We start from the raw sequence: 19,511 nt of genomic DNA, 5'->3' as shown, positions 1-19,511 counted from the left end.
AGTTATGATCGAATAACAAATTATACCTCTTGAGGTACAGAATTGGAGATAGGTAATTCTCTGGTTTGGGTTAAAATTACGATCTGTGGATGAATGTATGAATGGGTCCCCCCTATAAACGGGTGTGACGTATGGGTGTGGTAGAAGTCGAATTCTTGGCCAAAGATGGTGATACTGGAAAATAAGAACAATCTCACCCCCTCTGACTTAATGGCCGACGACAACAAGTTATGATCGAATTGAATAAAAACTTACAGTAATCGTAAAACAATAGGGGTCGTCTACTAATTTTTATTCTAATACTATAAGCAGAATTATAGTTTCTATAGCTTAAGTTCCTTATCCTTATACACTTTTCTGTAATGAGCTAAGAATTTGTAAGTTTTCTCATTTCAGTTACACCCTTCAAACTGATTTTGAGTATTTGCTCGGTAAAAATAGTGAACATGCCACTAATGCTCTCAATTTTGCATGTTAGGAATTAACTAAAAAGTTATAAAAATATTTTTAAAAGATATGCATGGGTGCTTTCATAAAATAGATCACTAATTCTTTCAAATGAAGCCAGTTTCTAACGAACTTGTGTTGCAAAATATTACAAAATATTCAAAAATTGAAAATATTGTTTTTTAGACATCAAGTCATAAGGTTCAGTTCTCGGAATTTAACTTGGAATGACATGTGAAATAACAATTGAATGCTGTAACTCAGGAAAAGAACAAATAATCAACACATTTTCCACCTTAAGAAACGTTAGCGACCTTTGCTAAAAACCTTTGCTTTCGATATTACTTTAGTAAATAATTCTAAGAAACTGAAACTGCAAGATATTACATTCATTCTGTGGTTTTTCCAGTTTTGTTTCCAACCTTAATTTTTCCACTTATATATATATATATGTAATAGTAATAAAAAACCAATATTAAAAAGACTATATTTTAAATTTTTTTCCTTAAACTGATTTAATTCAAAATTTAATTTTTATATTTTAAAACAGTAGTTCAAAATTCGAATATAATGTAACTCAATTTTTTGTCCTTAAATTGAAAAATTAATGATTTTAAAAATTAAATTTTTTATTGAAGAAAATATGGGAAAACAAGTTTTATAATTGTACGTAACAATTTTACAATTCACCTAATGAATGTTTTTAAATTTACCTCATGTTTATCATAATAAAAGTACGTAAAACGAAGTTGATAAAAAAAAATCTGAAAATAGCATTTTTACATTTAACAAAAATGGAAAAAAAGTACAATTTAGTATAATAGAAACGAAAATACAAAATCAAGCATTTTTTTAAAATAAATAATCAACTGTACAATTTTTTTATTTATCATACAATCAGTTCTTCAAGCTATTATTTATCAGCGGTATATAAAGCATCAGCCACAACAATAAGCATCCCAATAGACATCCAAACGCTATAGTTTTGTAATATGCCCAGGGTTCGAGACGAATTGTGTACTTAGTGTTCCCATCTGAACTACAACGGCATTCAGTGCCTTGCTGTAAACAGGAGCATGGCTTTCGGTCCGGAATTTTAGGAGCCTAAAAGCAAAATAAAAATAATTTAATTTAATAATTAATAATTTTCATTTATTGAAAGCTGGCATACAAAAGAGAATACCGTCTTGAACTTTTGAGACTTGGTAAATTATAACTTGCTAAAATCAAAAAAGCTTAGAAAACCTATTGTTCAAGAAAGCTACGTGCATTTCTTTGCAAAATTTTGAATAAAGTAGTATATATATATATATATATATATATATATATATATATATATATATATATATATATATATATATATATATATATATATATATATGTTGTTGTTGTTGTTGTTGCTTATCCTCTAATTGTCTGACGAGGTCAGACAAGATCCAGTAAGTTGTTGACCCTCAAAAAGTCGATTACAAGAAGTGGAGAAGCATATAAGTCCTCCTTGGAAAGGCCCAAGCAGTCGAGGATATGTTCTGCTGAGGCCTGCTGGGCTTCACATTTAGAGCAGACTGCATAAGTCTTTTTTCCTTTAAAGTACGAGAGACTGTTCGTGTGTCCGCTTGCCAGTCTGGAAATAGCTGTTTGAGATGCTCTATCACCTACATGAACAAGTGAAGAGCCCGGTTCCTTGGCCGCATACCAATGATGAGAGGGAGGGATCCTCCACTTTTTTGATAAATGGCTTTTGATTTTGGATTGATACTCAGAAAAGGTAAGGGCTGAGGACGAAGATGTTAAATGACTACAGCCCTCCTTGGCCAAGCGATCCGCTTGCTCATTTCCAAAGATGTCAACGTGGGATGGTATCCACTGAAGATGAACGTCGTGGTGCTTTGAAATAAGTTGAAGTTTAAGAAGGATGGAGATGCTATATATATATATATATATATATATATATATATATATATATATATATATATATATATATATATATATATATATAAAATTTTATATATATATATATATATATATATATATATATATATATATATATATATATATATATATATATATATATATATATATATATATATATATATATAAATTTTTTCTAACGGTAGGTACTGAACTTCGTTCTTCACCTGGGAAGATGCTGGAAGTGTTGCAGTGTTGCTCATTTAACGCTACCCAGTGGGAACCTGTGACCCTAAGTTACGGAGTCGAGCAACATTATCCACGCCACACTGCCACAGATACCCGTTCATAGGATGGGCCACATTCACACACAACAGAGGACAACACACAGAGAGAAACATCCATGCCCAGAGCGGGATTCGAACCCGCAGCCATTGACTTCGCAGTCAGGCACGCTAACCGCTCGGACACCTGGCCGGCTTCAAGAAAATATAGTTGCATTTAAAAGCTAAACTTCGAGACAGCTGGGACCACCTTCACCGGGTGATATCACCCGCTGTGTGAAGCGTGGAGTTAGCGGGTTTGAATCCCGTTGTTACCCTGGATGTATCTTCGTACTGTCCTTCTTTGTATTGTGCAATCAGTCCTTCAAAGGTTTATAAGTCAATTGAGCACAAAAGCCTGCAAATGCATGTTGTGCCAATAAGCAAACAGCATGGAGGTTGTTCTACAAAATGGTGTTTTATATTGATAAGACAGATGCATTATTCATGTGTCGTAATTGGTTGTTGATGTAGTTCATTTTCGTCGCACTATAGAGCTGCACAATGGGCTATTGGCGACGGTCTGGGAAACATCCCTGCAGAAGATCATCCGAAGACATGCCATCACAATTTTGATCCTCTGCAGACGGGATGGCATCCCCACTTCGGTAGCCCGACGACCTGCACGCGAAGTCGAGCACTTTACGGTAAAACAGTTTAACGAGGACCCATACCACACACTTTCGGTTCTTACTCAGACTGATTAAAGTGTTCACCCAACCACACACTGACCGCAGCCAGTGATGCTTGACTTCGGTGATCTGCTGGGAACCGTGTCTTAAAGATCAGTCCACTGCGGGACTAGTTGTACCAATAAGCAAACAGCATCGAGGCAGTTGAAGAAAATGGTGTTTTAGATAGATAAGATAAATGCATTATTCATGTGTCGTAGTTGGCAAATTAAGATTAAATCAAATTTAAACCAATCATACATTAAAACAAAGAAAATCTTGAAACTGATAGAAAAGTTTGCCTACAAAAAGCAGCACACCTCCTTATATTTCCTGGTGGGATCTCCCTGGCCGAGCGGTATCGGTCTGCCAAACGCTGTGCGAAGCGCGGAGGTAGCGGGTTCGAATACCACCGTAACCCTGGATGTATTCTTCGTAATGTTGTTCTCTAAGTTGTTCTATCTGTTCTTCTACTTGACAAAGGTTTATAAGCCTAATTGACCACACAAGCCTGCAAAAATGCATGTATTTTCAATAAAGCATATTTCCTGGTCCTGATATCTTACACATCCTTTACAGATCGGCAAACTTTCTGCGCTCTTTGGGAAAATTTCTTTCTGTGCTAGATTAGTTGAGATCTTATTGTTTTCACTACTACATTTAAATGGTTCAAAAGTTTATATAAAATGCTACTCTCTCAGTGTTCCCATGGATTCAGCAACTAAAAGGTCCGCTGACGTAATGCAATGCAATGCTCATGATGGACGCTAAGCAATGCTTATGATGGATGAGATAAGGGCCGTTCAGCGGTCTAAGTGTCCAGTTTAAGAACAATACTAGGATTAGTTTTTTCGTGATGGAACGTTTACAATGTTAGCGAAATTGCCGAAAATTCTGAAATCTTTAGTTTTAAATTTTCTTCCACTTTTTAAGTATTTTGGGAAAGCCTAGTAGTTGACAGTACTACTTTTATCTGTCTATACTACTACTATCTATACTATACTATACTACTACTACTTTATCCACTATATAAATACTATCTATACTATACTACTACTATTTTATCTGATATCTCGCTGTGTTTAGGACATGTACAAAGCAAAGTTTGAAAGCAAGCAGAATCGTTATTGCTTTCAGAAAGCCTCTCAATCGTAAAATTTTCCTGAGTAGTTTGTGTGGCGGCTATTAGAATACGGGACAAGATTATTTTGCCAAACACATCCACTCATTATATGGCACTTCTAAGCAATCACCAGGCAGTCAGATGAGTGGCTACAAAACTATGAATGTGGACATTAAATCGCAACTATGTGGACATTAATTAAAACTATGAATAAGGACATTGTGAATGCGGACATTCTTGTTGGAGAAACTAATCACATTATCCAATTAGCCCATTTCTACTGGACAACAGGAAAGCCTAGTCATAGTCATTTAATAAGTACGTAACGATTTTTGATTTTGATTTCAATAACTTCGAAAAATACCTCAACAAGAGATAATTTTAAATGTACGATGACATTTGCCTGTGAAATATCTACTCAGTTATGATTTCCATGTATCGCAGAAACGGTTGCTTATTTTTAATTGTATTTGTTTCCTCATTCTGCTCCAGATATAGTTTCTAGTATTATTTGAGTTTCCTGTATTAATGATGTTTTATCGTAAGAATTAGTATGAATAAGTCATAGAGACTGAAGACGCATTTTAAAATTTACATCTGGGCTACACAATAGACACGTCTATTATCAAAATTTTGATGAGTCGTCTATTGCCGCACATTGCTGGAACCTTGGTCATAAATTTAGTTTCAATATAGTGCCGAAATTCCTTATCTCGGTCAAATCAGCTCCGGAATTTTGCTTTATATGGATTCCTAATAGTTAACGACATGAGTTCCTCACCAACCTTTCGCGTTTGAAAATAATATAAATACATTTTTCATCATTTAAGCTAAGCATATTTTAAATTAGTTTAGAGAAGCCAATTCTCGTATTTTTTTAATGTTAGGTTGAATGTTTATAAACATATCAATTTCTGGGAAATTCAAATCTGAAAGATTTTAATCTGGTGTTTAAAAATTGGACTGAATGTCGATGCAATGGCATCTGTATTAAGGTACTGAATGTAAAAGATTACTGCGATTACTGCCTGGGGACCGTGGGTCCCATGTTTATCTAAGAAAAAAAGTTTTAATGATGTCATTTTTTGCTTGTTTGCGTATCACATGCTTCCCATGAGACTACAAAAAAGTAGTAATAATCATGTATAATAAATTAATACCAAAGTATTTTCAGCCTATTAATGATTTTAATTAAATTGGATAATAAACGAAACAACGACGTTGTGGTTTTCCAGATTTTCAAACATTATACACGGAAAACAAGCTCATACAACGTAGCTTACTAAAACCAATAAAAATGTTCACGAAATAGCAGTTAAATACTAGTGCTGAGTTAAATCCGAAATTTAATATCGCAATATATCGTCAAAAAACATCGATATTTTACGCTATATCGCGACATTTTTAGTATATCTAATTTGCGCATCTTTTTTATTTTGGTCTACGTTGAGAGCCGTGGTGGCTCAGGGGATAGAGCTTTCATTTTCATCGGGTTGTTAGTTTACCTTCACCAGGTGAACCGGGTTCGTATCCCAACGATGGGTGGTTAATACGAATTCCGCACTTGTCTCGCACCGATCACGGTACTGATGTAAAATATTCTCAGTGGTAGACGGTTCATAGTTTAGAGTCCCTTTGCCGTCAGCCTAACCGTGGGAGGTTTTCGTGGTTTCCCTTGCCATGCAACGCAAATGCTGGCTAGTTCCCACAAAAAGTCCACCACGAAGGCAAATTTCTCTCAATACGAGATTCAGGAGTTCCCTCGTCTTCTGGATTGGATTAAAAATTACAAGGCTACTAAGACACTACTACATTGACAGTCGTTATCTCAAATTGGTTCGCCTGTTCAACCACGTTTATAATACAAGGTAAAATGTTTACTTGCCCAAATGAAGACGAAATTTTTTTTTTCTGACACTTTTATCAATAATAACTGAGTAGTTATAAAAGTTTAACAATATATGAATAGAAAGGTAGAAAAAAAGCATGGTTATTGTGTTTATGTATAAATAAAACCACATATTTTTATATATTAAATGAACAATCCTAATGAAACAATACGTTCCAGTCGTGTTCACTGAACAAAGTAATAAACTCTTTGTTTTGCACAGAAATTTTTTACCTACCGAGATTTTTTATATCGTTTACCCCATTAGCAAAACTGGTCTTGGTTTGGATTGCATGCCGTCCTCACTTGTCAACTACAATAATCAAGAGTATTAGTAAACAGTGCGCATGCGTGGCTATGGCAACAGCTACTGTTGATAATTTTTTTCAGAACTTTTTCTTGCAAGCACGAGAACTGGGTGTTGATCCCCAGTTAGGGGTAAAAGTATGCATTGTCAACATATCCAATAACTTGAGCAAGACCGTAGACTGTCTTCCCCGCAACATAAATTATTCATCCGCTATTCATGCAAAATTGGAAAAAAAAGTCTAGCTTTCAAATCATATTTCATGTATGAACTTGTGAATCCGAAACTGGTGTATGATGCAGCTTACAATCTCAATCAAACACCATTGTACCAATCCGAAAAAGTTAATATTGACTTTGATTGGCTATTCAATGTCTATTCAGTCATCAAAAGAGTTTACACAGAATCTGTCTGAGCTGCATTTAAATATGCCTGCGAAATTGTGTACAGAGCAGTTCAGGATTAACAGTTAAAGATGTCCAAGATTAAAACACAATAAAGTTTCTTTTCCAAAAAAAAAAAAAATTGGACAACTATTTTGCCAATGGGTAACCTGTGATCGCCTTGGTGCAATTTTCTTCATTTTGTAGTGAATCGTATTTTTCTTTGGTTTTGTTTTGCTTTGAGATACATTTTCGAGTTTCCTTATTTTTTATTTACCAAATAGATAGTGTTTTGATTTTAAAAAGAAGCATATATGTGGCATAAATATACATGGTATATTGTATATGTGCTCCAGTAAGTGCATTGCTCACTGCAGTGATGGTGGCCGGAGGTTATAAATTCGATTCTGAAAGCCGGCTAAACAACGGGCGTGTATAAGCAGCAAGGTGCAGATTAAATTTGTTGTGTCTGAAAGTCTTCTCGTTGCTTGTGGTATGGAAGGTTGGAGAGAGGGGTACTAGATCAGGCGTTGTCCAAGTCGTATACACAAAGGCTGCTAAAAGATAGGAAAAACGGGACTAGGTGCTTGGTCACAGTTGTATAACTGAAAATATGTAAATTATTTTTTAAAATAAATAACGAATACCCCGAAATAAACTAATATAAATTGCTGTGATGCTACGTCTATGGCGATACCAATTTCTTATGCTTCATCAAAAAAGAATGGGCAATTTTTCTTGGAAAAGAATTGGAAATCCATCGAAGATAAATTAAGAAAAGTTTCTCTTCTTGAGAGAGATTCTTTGTGAAAGGATGGGGATTTTTTAGATGACTTCTCAAATTACTAGTATTTGCAGCAGCTGCACGTTTACATAATCTACAGATATAAACTTTTTCTTCAACAGTTTTTCCTTTTTTTCATCAGCCAATGATTCAAAATTCTTTTGACAGAAGATTCAGCAACTCACTGGCGGTATATTGGTATGTTTTTTTTTTATATTTTCAATAGCTCATTTTCAAAAAATTTTTATAAAATGACAAATTTTTCTGTTTTGGTTTAAAGTTTAAACCCTGAAAATTTTGTAACAGATTTATTCGACAGTGCGTTTATTTTATCGCCACCCTCTGACAATCAAAATAGCGCCAAACAAAAACAAAGCTCAACAGCTCAGTCGCTGTTGTCCTTGGAACTGTGCTTGAATTATAGTAAAGATTTTAAACTCTCTTCTTCACTGATGCGGGTTTTACTTATTGAGCAACGATATTATCGATATTTTTTGATAATTATCGTTTGAGCCGAGGTGGCTCAAGAGGTAGAGCGGTCGCCTTCCAATAAGGTGAACTGGTTTCGAATCCCAACGATAGCTGGTTGATACGAATTCCTCCCCTGGCTCGCACCGACCACAGTGTTAACGTAAAATTTCGTCTGTGGTAGACGGATCACGGGTTAGAGTCCTCTTGCCGTTAGGCAGGAGGTTTTCCTCTCACTGTAACGCAAATGCGGGTTAGTTCCATCAAAAAGTCCCCCACGGTGGCACATTTCGCCCACTACTTGATCTAGGAGTTTCCTTGACTTCTGCATTAGATTCAAAATTACAAGAATATAGAGTTGAACTTTAATAGTCGTAAACCTAAAATTGGGGCGGCTGTTCAACGACGGTTATAAAATAAAATAAGATATTTATAGTTTGTCATTATTTTTTATAATTATCGTTGTCTATATTTTCATTATACATCGTGCGTCGATGTCTACTATATTTTTTGGTGTTTATCGTGTGACGATAGTTATCGTATTCATGATATATAATAGGAACATATTTTAAACATCGTTATAGCGAAAATTAGAAAAATATCGATATTTCACGATACACCAATGCTTTGCTCAGCTCTTTTAAATTCAAAGAATACTGTGTTAAAACTATAACTATGATTTAAATGTTCATACTTGATCTGCCAAAAATAAATATATTAGACCAGTTTTATTTATTTAGACTAGTTAATAGTATAACCAGTGAATATACTGGACTTCTTAAGAAACGCTTCTTCCCTTCTGGTTCTCGATTTTCTGAGGGTTAACTGTCTAATGCAGTCATGTCAAAGATACGGCCCGCGATCGCGATGTGTCACAAAAAGAAGAATCGTGTTTTTTAGACTTCACTCGATTCCTCTACGGAAGTTTTAAAATGTGCACACTACATTTATAAATAATTTCAAGGGCAGCGAGTGCCTAGACAAGTGAGAGAGATAGACAGTAACGCCATTTCTTAGCAACAAGCGGAATCTTCGACTGGAATATACTTAGCAGCACAACTACGGATGGCGCTCTCCTGCCATGGCTGGCAAACATTCGGGAGTTGTAACTAAATTAAAACAGAAAGCATCAGGGAATTTTGTGGGATTTCCCTGCATAATTCATCAGGAATCATTGGCATCCAAACATTCAAAAATGGAGCATGTCATGCAACCTATAATTAAAATAGTAAATTTTATAAGGAGCAGAGGACTAAATCACCGACAGTTCAGGCAGTTTTTACAAGATTTGGACGAAAATTTTTTTGATGTCCCTTATTTCACCGAAGTTCGTTGGCTCAGTCGAGGAGTAGCTTTAGAAAGATTTTTTCCATTATGTGACCCTATTCAAGCTTTCATGTTAGAAAAGGGTAACCCAATTGATTATGACAATGACTGGTGGATTGATTGTGCCTTTTTGGTAGATATGAATTAACACTTGACTGATCTGAATGTAAAATCTGATTCTCACTCAAATGTGTTCATGTATACAAGCCTTTGAAACAAAATTAAGGCTGTGGGAAAATCAGGTAAAAAATCAAACTTTGGATCATTTCCCTCATTAAAAATCATTTGGCACAGTGAACCAAAAAGAAATTGGATCAATATTCTCAACTTCTGCAAAATCTTATCACGGAATTCAACAATTGTTTTGAAGACTTCCACAAAATGAATGAAACGGAATTCCCAATTTTCAACAATTCATTCAGTTTTAAAGCTTCACAGACACCAGTTCATTGGCAAATGGAGTTGATCAATCTTCAATCTTATTTTGAAAGAAAAATTTAAGGAGGTTAAAGCTCTTACATTTTATACACAATATTTCAAGAGTTTGGATAACTACCCAGAATTAAAAAAGCATGCAGCACGCATTCTGTGCATGTTTGGTAGCACCTAATTATGCGAGCTGATGTTTTCCGTCATGAAAATAAATAAGAACAAACATCGCGCAAGATTTACGAATGAACATCCCCAATCAATTCTTAAAATAATTATAACATATATGAACATCCGGTTTCATAACAAATATGAAACCGGACATCAATGAGCTTGTCAAAAACAAGAGAAGTCAGGTATCTGGATCCTCGAGATCACAATAATAACCATCTTTCATAACTTTGATATGATTTTTAACAACCGTATATTATAAACTATATAATTAGATAAAGAAAATTTTATAATAATTCAGTAAATTTTTTTTTATTTGCATCTGGCCCGCCTACATATTCTAAATTTAATATATGGCCCTCTGCAAAATTGAGTTTGACACCTCTGGTCTAATGGTTCTTGTTTGAAGTAGGATAAGCCACAACAACCATTAAATATTCTATAAACCAGTTAATATTATGATTGGTAAAATTTTAAATTATTACGTACAGCAAAAGTCTGCATTTTAGCTCGAAGACACTTCGAAATAATTACTTTTGATATTGATCATTTTCAAATGGTTAAAAACATAGAAATCTGTATTTAATATTCTAACAATGTTCTAAATGTTATCATTTAGTTTATTATTCTTAAGCAATTAAAAAAGAGAGCCTGTATTTAAACATTATAAAGGGTCTAAATATTTACTTCTGACAGGTTTATTTTGAAACTATTTAAAACACAGAAAACTACATTTAATGTCACAACAATGATTTAAATGTCCACCCTAGGTTATTATTTTAAACAATTAAAAACAAAAGAGCATGCATTTAAACTTCAACAAATGTCTAAATATTCACTTTTGACAAAATTCTGTCTAGTATTTTTAAGCGATTGAAAAAAAAACAGAAATCTACATTTAATGTCTCGACAATGATTTAAATTTTCACACTAGGCTGTTATTTTTAAACAATAAAAAACAAAAGAACATGCATTTAAACTTCTACCAGAGTATAAATATTTACTTCTGACAAGTTTATTTTTAAATGATTAAAAACACTGAAATCTACATTTAATTCCTCAACAATGATTTAAATGTTCACACTAGGTTATTTTTAAACAATTAAAAACAAAATAGCATGCATTTAAACTCCAACAAATGTCTAAATAAACACTTCTGACAAAATTCTGACTATTTTTAAGCGATTAAAAAAACAGAAATCTACATTTAATGCCTCAACAATGATTTAAATTTTCACACTAGGTTGATATTTTTAAACAATTAAAAACGAAAAACCTATATTTGAAACAGGTCTGAGCATTTTCTTTTGCATTACACCCTTTTTAAATGCATTACGTCATTTTTAAATGATTAAAAACAAAAACTCTGTATTTAAAGTGCTACAATGGTCAAAATATTTACTCTTTTTTTATAATCATTTTCAACCAATAAAAAACGAAGATAACTGTTCTTAAACTTATCAACCATATCGCTGGTTCAAAACTAAAACGACACTTCTGCACTCACTTCTCATGTTATTTGAATGAGAAGTGAGTGCAGAAGTGTCGTTTTAGTTTTGAACCAGCGATATGGTCTAATTATTTAATCATTATCATATTTTGGTATTATCATTTCCGCACTCATAACATGTTTTAACTTAAGTTATTATTTGCATTTTTTTCCCTCCATTTTCTCGTTTACTTTTTTTTCCTCTTAAATATTCATTCGTTAATTTCATTTTTTAAATTTATTTCGTTATTTGCTAAACAAATGTTTTTTTTTCAAGAAGTTTCTTTTTATATCTGAATGGAATGTCAAAAAAGAATGAGTTCGACACGTAAATATTAAGAACTGTTTCAATGATCTAATTACATTCCTGCTAACTTCTCTTAGTTAAATAAGAAAATATTTTTATCATTATTTAAAGTGGCATTAAAATTTACGATTTGCAATATTATTTCTGATTTAATAAAGTTGATTAATAATAATTTTAGCAACAACTGTAAGTAATCAATTTAAACAAATAAAACATTTGAATCGGGCTTCAAAGTTTTTTAATGCTGGAAAAAGTAAAAAAATTAAAATTATTTTGATAATTTTTTTTTTGCAGCCATTTGAACCATTGCTTTCCGAATTGACACTTATGCAATTATCCATTCTTGGTAAAAACATTCATAAACACATGGGAACAAAGAACTGTAACAGTGGTTTAAACCAGAGCTGCTAGCACATAAGTTACATTTCTGTGAATCAGGCACACTTCTCAATATTTACGGTGGAGGTCAAGTTACAATTAGGTATGCAAACAAGTTTAAAATTTCACCAGAGCTCTTAAAAATATCAAAAGGTCTGGTATGCATAACTGGACATATGAGGCCAAAATTGGCCCTTTTCCAATTCATCCTCTGTTGATGAACTTCTATAAACAAATCTGGTTACATAATGGTTACATAGCACACATGACAAAGCAGGGAGTTAAGAGAGAAGATGGCACTTTGCCATGGTAATTACTGAATTAAACCATGAAAGTACCAATAGAATTATTTAAAAACTTACGAATAGAAAAACATGTAGAAATTATTAAAAAAAAATTCATTTACGAAAATATTAAAATTGGAAAAGTAAATTGATTATAAAAATACAAGTTAAATAAATACAAAAATATTTAAAAAATAATAATTTACAAATCAGCCAATCAATATATAATTGCAATTAAATTGGGGTTGTTGAGATTAAATAATTATATTTTGTACCTTTGTTGGACTCGGTAGTCCTGGTTTTCGCGCCGGGTTAAAATTATCAAGGGATATTTACTTTTCAGGTATTTGATATACCATAGATTCCATTCAGATGTTAGAACACAAAATTAATGAGTACCACTTTAAATATTTAAAAAAAATCTATAAGTAAAATGAAAAAGTTACTTCACTTATAGAGAGTCATCCGCTCTATTGTTAATATTTGTATTTTTCCTTTTACAGTTTTTTTATCCTTTATTGCATTTTCTCATAAATATTTAACTCAGTATGTATTCGATTTCTAAGAGATAATTTCCCAGCTCTCGGTATAAGATCACCCCCTTATCTTCCCTTCAATTATTTGAATTCCTATGAAGGAGAAGGTTACCCCAGAGGTTAGGTACTCCATAAATAATGTACAATCAGTAACTTGCATGCTTAATTGTTAATTCTTGTCAAGATCATTTAAAAACAAACTAGCAACAATGGAAATACCAAGAATTGTGTAAAATCGTCATGATGATTTTTTAAACAGTTAAAAACAGGCATGTTGGCATTTTATCAGTATCAATGATCCTATTTGTTTCCATAACTGAAAAAAATGTAAAAGGTTCGTATCAATATCAGCTCAGAGGATTAAATTTTGGACAGCTCAGATGGGTCGTTAGCAGTACGGTGACAATCACAGAGTAGTCACAGTTTATAAAAAATTTTAAACAAAAATGGTGACGATTGTTTTATTGGGTAATTGTAAACTTTAACGTTTTAATTTTACAACAATTTTAGGATTAAGGATCAGTTGTAACACGGAACATTAATTTACAAATTTTCTTTCAATTATTAATAGTGAAAACAGTTAGCTACCTCGATCTTTTTTTGCCAGTTTTTAAATTTTTCTGGAAAGAGTTGTTACTCTGCAATCTGGGTAAAAAGAAAATAATGATAGCCAAATTACACTCCGTGCCATTAAAATTATGGCTAAACTAACTCTTATAATTAACTTTTTAATGTAATATTATATTAATATAATATTAAAAAGAAGGAAAACAAAATAATTAAAAAATATAATCTCGTCATCAGCTCACACGATTAAATCCGCAAAAAGGGAGTGCTTTCTAATATTGTATTAATATAGCCAAAGAAAAATATATCAATACAACTGTCTAAAATAAAATATATCAAGCATAAAATAGAAAATAAATGTGAGGAAATTATATATTGCAATGTATATATAGTAATTATTAATAAATAAATACAGTATATATTATTTATTATAATATTAATAGTATATATTGTAATTATTAATAAATAAATAAAAATTCATAATAAATTAATTAACATATATGAACGTTTTTGAGCTTATAATTAATTGAATGAATTATTGACATGATTAAATTGTTTTATTGTTAAAATATTAATAAGTTATATTTTGATTCATAAGTTCCAAAACCAAATTTGTTTAACTATGATGAAAATTTAAGGAAACAGATGCTCAAGTTAATATGATGCATCATTTGTAATAGTTCTTTTTATTTAATGAATGCCATCATAAATTTATTGAATAATACATTGTTAATGTCACATGAAGTTAATGTTTAGTTGATTGTATAAAGTTAAATTGCTCGTATAAAGTTAATGAATTTGTATAATGTTTCGTTTATGTTTATTTGACGAATCCTCTCATAAACTGAATGAATAATATAATGAAAGTTTCCTTAAGTTAATTCTAAATTAATGAATGCTGCTCTTATAAAGTTAATGAATAATGTAATGTTAATGTCGTATAAAGAACTAAAATAATTCCCTTCAAATACTAGTTACCATTTTCTATTTTAATTACATTGTCCCATTTTATGATATCACAACTACATAAATTATAAAAAAATAAACAAACAAAAAATGCCAATAAGCATTTTGTATGTTTTTAAAGTGCAATGACACGTAAAATCGCTTCAAATCAAGTTTATTAAAGCTAGAAGAAAATATTAAATCATAAATTTTGCAACCACTTTTAATATAAAAATAAACTTCGTCCACCTCGCAGATAAGAAGACTTTATATAAGAGACACTATGAAAAATTGGTAACATATTTGTTTTTGCTAAGTTGATATCGTTGCTTTCCACTGTAGCTTTACCGTTAATTACCACTATAGCTTTAAAAAACACTGCCTTTGAACTATGGATTCGAATATAAATGTTCATATTGTTGAAATATTAAGGAATAACTTGCTTACAAAATTAATCCATTTTGTTTTAGATTATATTACTATTAGTGGCGTGCAAAGGTGTGTGGAGGAAGAGGTGAAAATTTTTGAATAGAAACGAAACGAAAAATTTCATCACTAAAGATCACCAAAAGAAGAAGAAAAAGTTGGAAAAATATATATTTATCAAAATTAAAATTCACATTATGACTAAATTATAGTACTTTAAAAAAAATCTTCGAACAAAATAGTGCTAATCGTTTTCTGAAAAGCTATAAAGGTTAACATTTTAATGACTTAAACTTTCATTATTAAATTTTGTTCGAAAATCCCATTTTAATTTTCATAAAATATTTTTCATGAGCCAAATACAAAAATAATTAATTTAATAATGAAACTAATCAATTACAGATTTAATAATGAAACTAATCAATCACATGAAGCTAATCAATTTAGAGTTACTTTGCGATTGGAAGTTCTTCTTTTTGCTGGATGTCAGGGACTCTTTTTGCACGCCACTGAGAACGGTCCCTTTAAAAGGACGCTAGGCACAAATGGGTTGATGTATAAGGTTACTATATGGTTGATATAAATATGGTTAAAATATAGGTGGTTACTTACAGGAGCTGATGAGCTACATCCAGCTGATTCGTGATCGTGGTACGAGTGAAGTCCGTGCTCGGCCATATTCATTGTTTTCCACAGCACTCTTCTATAGAATTAATGACCAGAAACGACAGAATCTTTCGTTAACAGGAAACACTAACTTTAGAATCATTCCTTGGCGATGCGGGAGTTGTAGAAAAACATATTTTTACTCATTCCTTATCAGCTTTTCCGTAGTCTGGTGTCTTATAGGAGGGTCATCATACTGCCCACCGGAAGTTGGTCGTGAAAAATCTTGTTCAATATTTTCATTTCTTTCTTTCCTTATGTTATTTCTTTCTTTATTTTCAGTCTGAAGTTCTGTTTCTGTTTGTATTTTTCAACATTTACTAAAAACGATGAAGGGGCAGCAATAGTTTAAAACTGAGAATTACTATTATTAAAAATCGAAAATCGGATGCTGGAGGAAATTAAATAGATTTGCTCAATTGCTGTCAATCACAAACGTGTCGAATAAATTAGAATGAAATGAATTTGATTTCTTCACAACCGAGACCACTAGGAAAACATATGCCTTTCTATTTCATTCTTGAATTTGTGAAATTAATTTAATTCTGATTTAAAACAACATAGGGAAGAGTCGGGAATCCCCGCCCACTTAAAGAGTATTGCTTATATTTCTGTATAATACTGAGTAATAATCAATATTTTTGTATGCTTCTACTGTTTTATCATCTAATTAAATAATGCAAAAAGAATAAACCAAAAAAAGAATAGTTTAAATTAAAAAAATAGAAATTAAAAAAAAACATGTTTTTCAGCTCTTTTCAAATATGCGTCGGGTAGCCCCACCCAGTTCCAAAAATTGTGGTTTTTGGCTATTTTTTCAGGTGTAAATGATAATGACCAATGTATTGACAAGAGATAAACCTCATTTATCATTTTTATCACAAAATTATTTTATTTATTACATATTTATATACTTTAGTCAATTCTATCATTTAATAACAACAAATGTCATACTTGTTATCATTATTAATGTATATTAATATATTATAATATTAATGTATATTTATATTAAATATTTAACGAAAATAATTTAATTTAAGTAACAATAATTAATAACAATAGTTATTTTTCAATATAAACTTATTTGGTTGATCTCTTCTTATAAACTTAATATAAAATACTTCTTATAAAATTACAAATTCACTTTGTATTTTGATTACATTCAAATGCTTCTGTAGATTGATTCGTTCACAAATAAGTGAAAATAAATAAGTAAGCAAATAGCTTATCATAATATTTATGATTTCTTGATATTAAATTTAATTTGGATATATCAATTACATTTTAAAAATATTTAATTTTTCATCTTTAAATATATAAATTTATGTTTCATATAATATTAAAACATATATTTGTTGTTAAAAATGCATATAACATTCAAATTTGAAGCAATAAAATAATAATCTTTGCAACCGTACATTTATCGACGAAATAAAATTGGGCGGTGATACCAGACATTCATGTGAGCGGGGCTACCCGAAATCCAATTTTTTTGTAAATTTGTAATTACTCGAACAAATTTTTACATACGAACTTCTTTCTTTGTGCAAATTAAACTTAAGACTACATACTTTAATGCTGTATGTATAGAAAAAATTATTTTTTTAGTATTAAAATGAAGTTTAATCGAAACATTCAACCAATTTTTCTTAATTTCATGACTACTGTATTCAATATATTTTCAAAACTATTGTTTACCATGTTACCAGCTGCATAAATACTTGAAACTTTGAAAATAATCTTTTTTTAATATAACAATTTATGTCCGATGGCCCATTGACTTGAAAAAATATTCTATACATATGAAATTGACTGTGGGCGGGGGTACCCGACTCTCCCCTACATGTGAATAAAATAAATATGTAAATAAATATTCCTAAATGCTTCAATATTAGAGGCTGTTACGAATTGCACTGGGGAACAAAATTTCTTTACCTTTGCTTTCTGTTGCACTAAATTTATTATTTACAGAACTCAAATTCTTTTGAATTGTTGATTTCAAATCTGCTATCAGTTTTTCTGTACCAGCTGCAGTTTTTTTTTTGCGATTTATTAATATAGTCCGAAACAGCACTTTTTAAAATTAGAGTGACTGTTAAGCGTTCCCACTTTGTGGTAGGAAGAAGGCGATAATTTCAGTTTCTAATGCGAAAAGTTAGTCTTTTTTTTTTCTTTCGTCATAAGTATTATTTTCAAAGAAACATAAAATGTATATGTATATCAAATTATTTGTTCTTTACAAACTTGTCCATTCAGACAAAAAATAAACTAAACTGAAAATGCCATTTTGAAAAGAAAAAAAATCTTTAGCTTTCGGAACAAAACTAATTTCAGATTTGAAAACTCTACATCCAAATTAGGTAATATCAAGTATTTGCATAAATGCAACAAAAAGTTTGCTTCCCGGTATTAGTGAATAAACCATAATTTTTTGAAATAAATAGAAGTTTTAAAATTTTTTACTAGAACTAAAGCATTAGTCTATCTGTATGTCTATGTGTAGGGGAGAGTGGGGTCAATTGTAACAGGGTACGATTGTAACACAGCAAAAATTTCGAGTGCCGGGTTCTAGATTTGGTTCCTAGGTGGTGAACAAGGTGTATTTAATAAATCTACTTGTACACCTCTGCTGGCAACCATTTTTATGTACTTTTGAAAGAGTTACATAACAAAAGATATTTTCACGCTACGTAAGTACTTTTTTTGGTATTAGAATATTATATTGTAACAAAGTAATTTTGTTTAAACAAATAAAAATTATTAACCGAATATGTAAGTGGACACCTTAATTAAAATTTCAATTAAAAACAATTAGTTTTGTTAATTAACTAGCATTGTTTTAAACAAATGAAGCTGAAATGGAGTCTTGGGGTCGATTGTAACAATAAGTAAAGGGACAATTGTAACAACTGAAAATAAATAATCTTATGTTTACAAACCATTACTTAACTCTTTAAGAGTCACCAATAGCTTCCTATATCATGTTATGTTGTATGAGCATTATTTTATTTGTCACCTTTCACAGCATAAATAAATTTTTTTAACCCCTTAAAGTTAAAAGTTTAACCCTTTAAGTCTCTGCTCATTATTATTTTTGCTCCTAATATCACTACTATTATTTTTGCTAAAATATCACTACTATTTTGATCAATAAAAAAATATATCACAACTATGATAATATGTATAATTAACAATGCTTTAGTTGAATTTATGAACTGTTACAATTGACCCCGTAGGTGGGGACAATTGTAACAAGTGCAAAACTGTCAAAAAAATTTTAATAACTAATATAATAACAATTAAAATAAGGTATTTATTTTTTATCTAGTAGAGGATAGTCTACTTTACTCGTCTGTCAATTAATACAAATAATATATTGGATTTTTTGTTGGTTAAAAATAATTAAATAAAAAATGTTACAATTGACCCCACTCTCCCCTATAGTTGTAGGATAAATTCTTATACGTTAGTAAAACATATATAAATTAGTTATGAATTTTTAATTTAGCTATTTCATCTCAGTTTAGTAAATTATATACATAGAATGTCCTTTAATTCTAGCAAACAAGGAAATACACATTCCGTTATTGCTTTGAAAAACATATAATTCGACGATTTCTTTCTTTATTTAAATAAACTGGGCACCTGGGTCGCGAAGCGGCCCCTCTCCCATTCATCATTA

General features: G+C 31.1%; 2 protein-coding genes across 2 annotated transcripts in view; one reads left to right on the top strand and one right to left on the bottom strand.

Annotated features, from left to right (window-relative positions):
- Nucleotides 1-1,314: 1,314 nt before the first annotated feature.
- On the bottom strand, nt 1,315-15,949 carry LOC147815957 (uncharacterized). The gene is made up of 2 exons (XM_087157911.1): nt 15,776-15,949; nt 1,315-1,551 (listed from the first exon to the last, which is right to left on the bottom strand). The coding sequence occupies exons 1-2, from the start codon at nt 15,845-15,847 to the stop codon at nt 1,345-1,347; spliced, it is 279 nt and encodes a 92-aa protein (XP_087014037.1). The 5' UTR covers nt 15,848-15,949; the 3' UTR covers nt 1,315-1,344.
- The window catches only part of LOC107442754 (neprilysin-1), a 99,498-nt gene continuing 83,935 nt past the window's right edge, over nt 3,949-19,511 (top strand). Inside the window, exon 1 of the mRNA XM_087157909.1 lies at nt 3,949-4,793. The gene's annotated coding sequence lies outside the window, so the exon portion shown is untranslated. The remainder of the gene's footprint in view (nt 4,794-19,511) is intronic.

The sequence above is a fragment of the Parasteatoda tepidariorum genome, chromosome 2 (genome assembly GCF_982258835.1).
Source record: "Parasteatoda tepidariorum strain Cologne lab strain chromosome 2, Ptep-v5.0, whole genome shotgun sequence".
NCBI classification, from domain to species: Eukaryota; Metazoa; Arthropoda; class Arachnida; order Araneae; family Theridiidae; genus Parasteatoda; species Parasteatoda tepidariorum.
Note: the sequence above shows the minus strand (reverse complement) of the source record. Positions and strands in the feature narration are given on the sequence as shown.

Coding starts and splice junctions, on each gene's coding strand:
- LOC147815957 (XM_087157911.1), bottom strand. CDS start 15,847: ATGAATATGGCCGAGCACGGACTTCACTCGTACCACGATCACGAATCA. Junction 1,552..15,775: donor GATGTAGCTCATCAGCTCCT/GTAAGTAACCAC, acceptor TTTTGCTTTTAG/GCTCCTAAAATTCCGGACCG.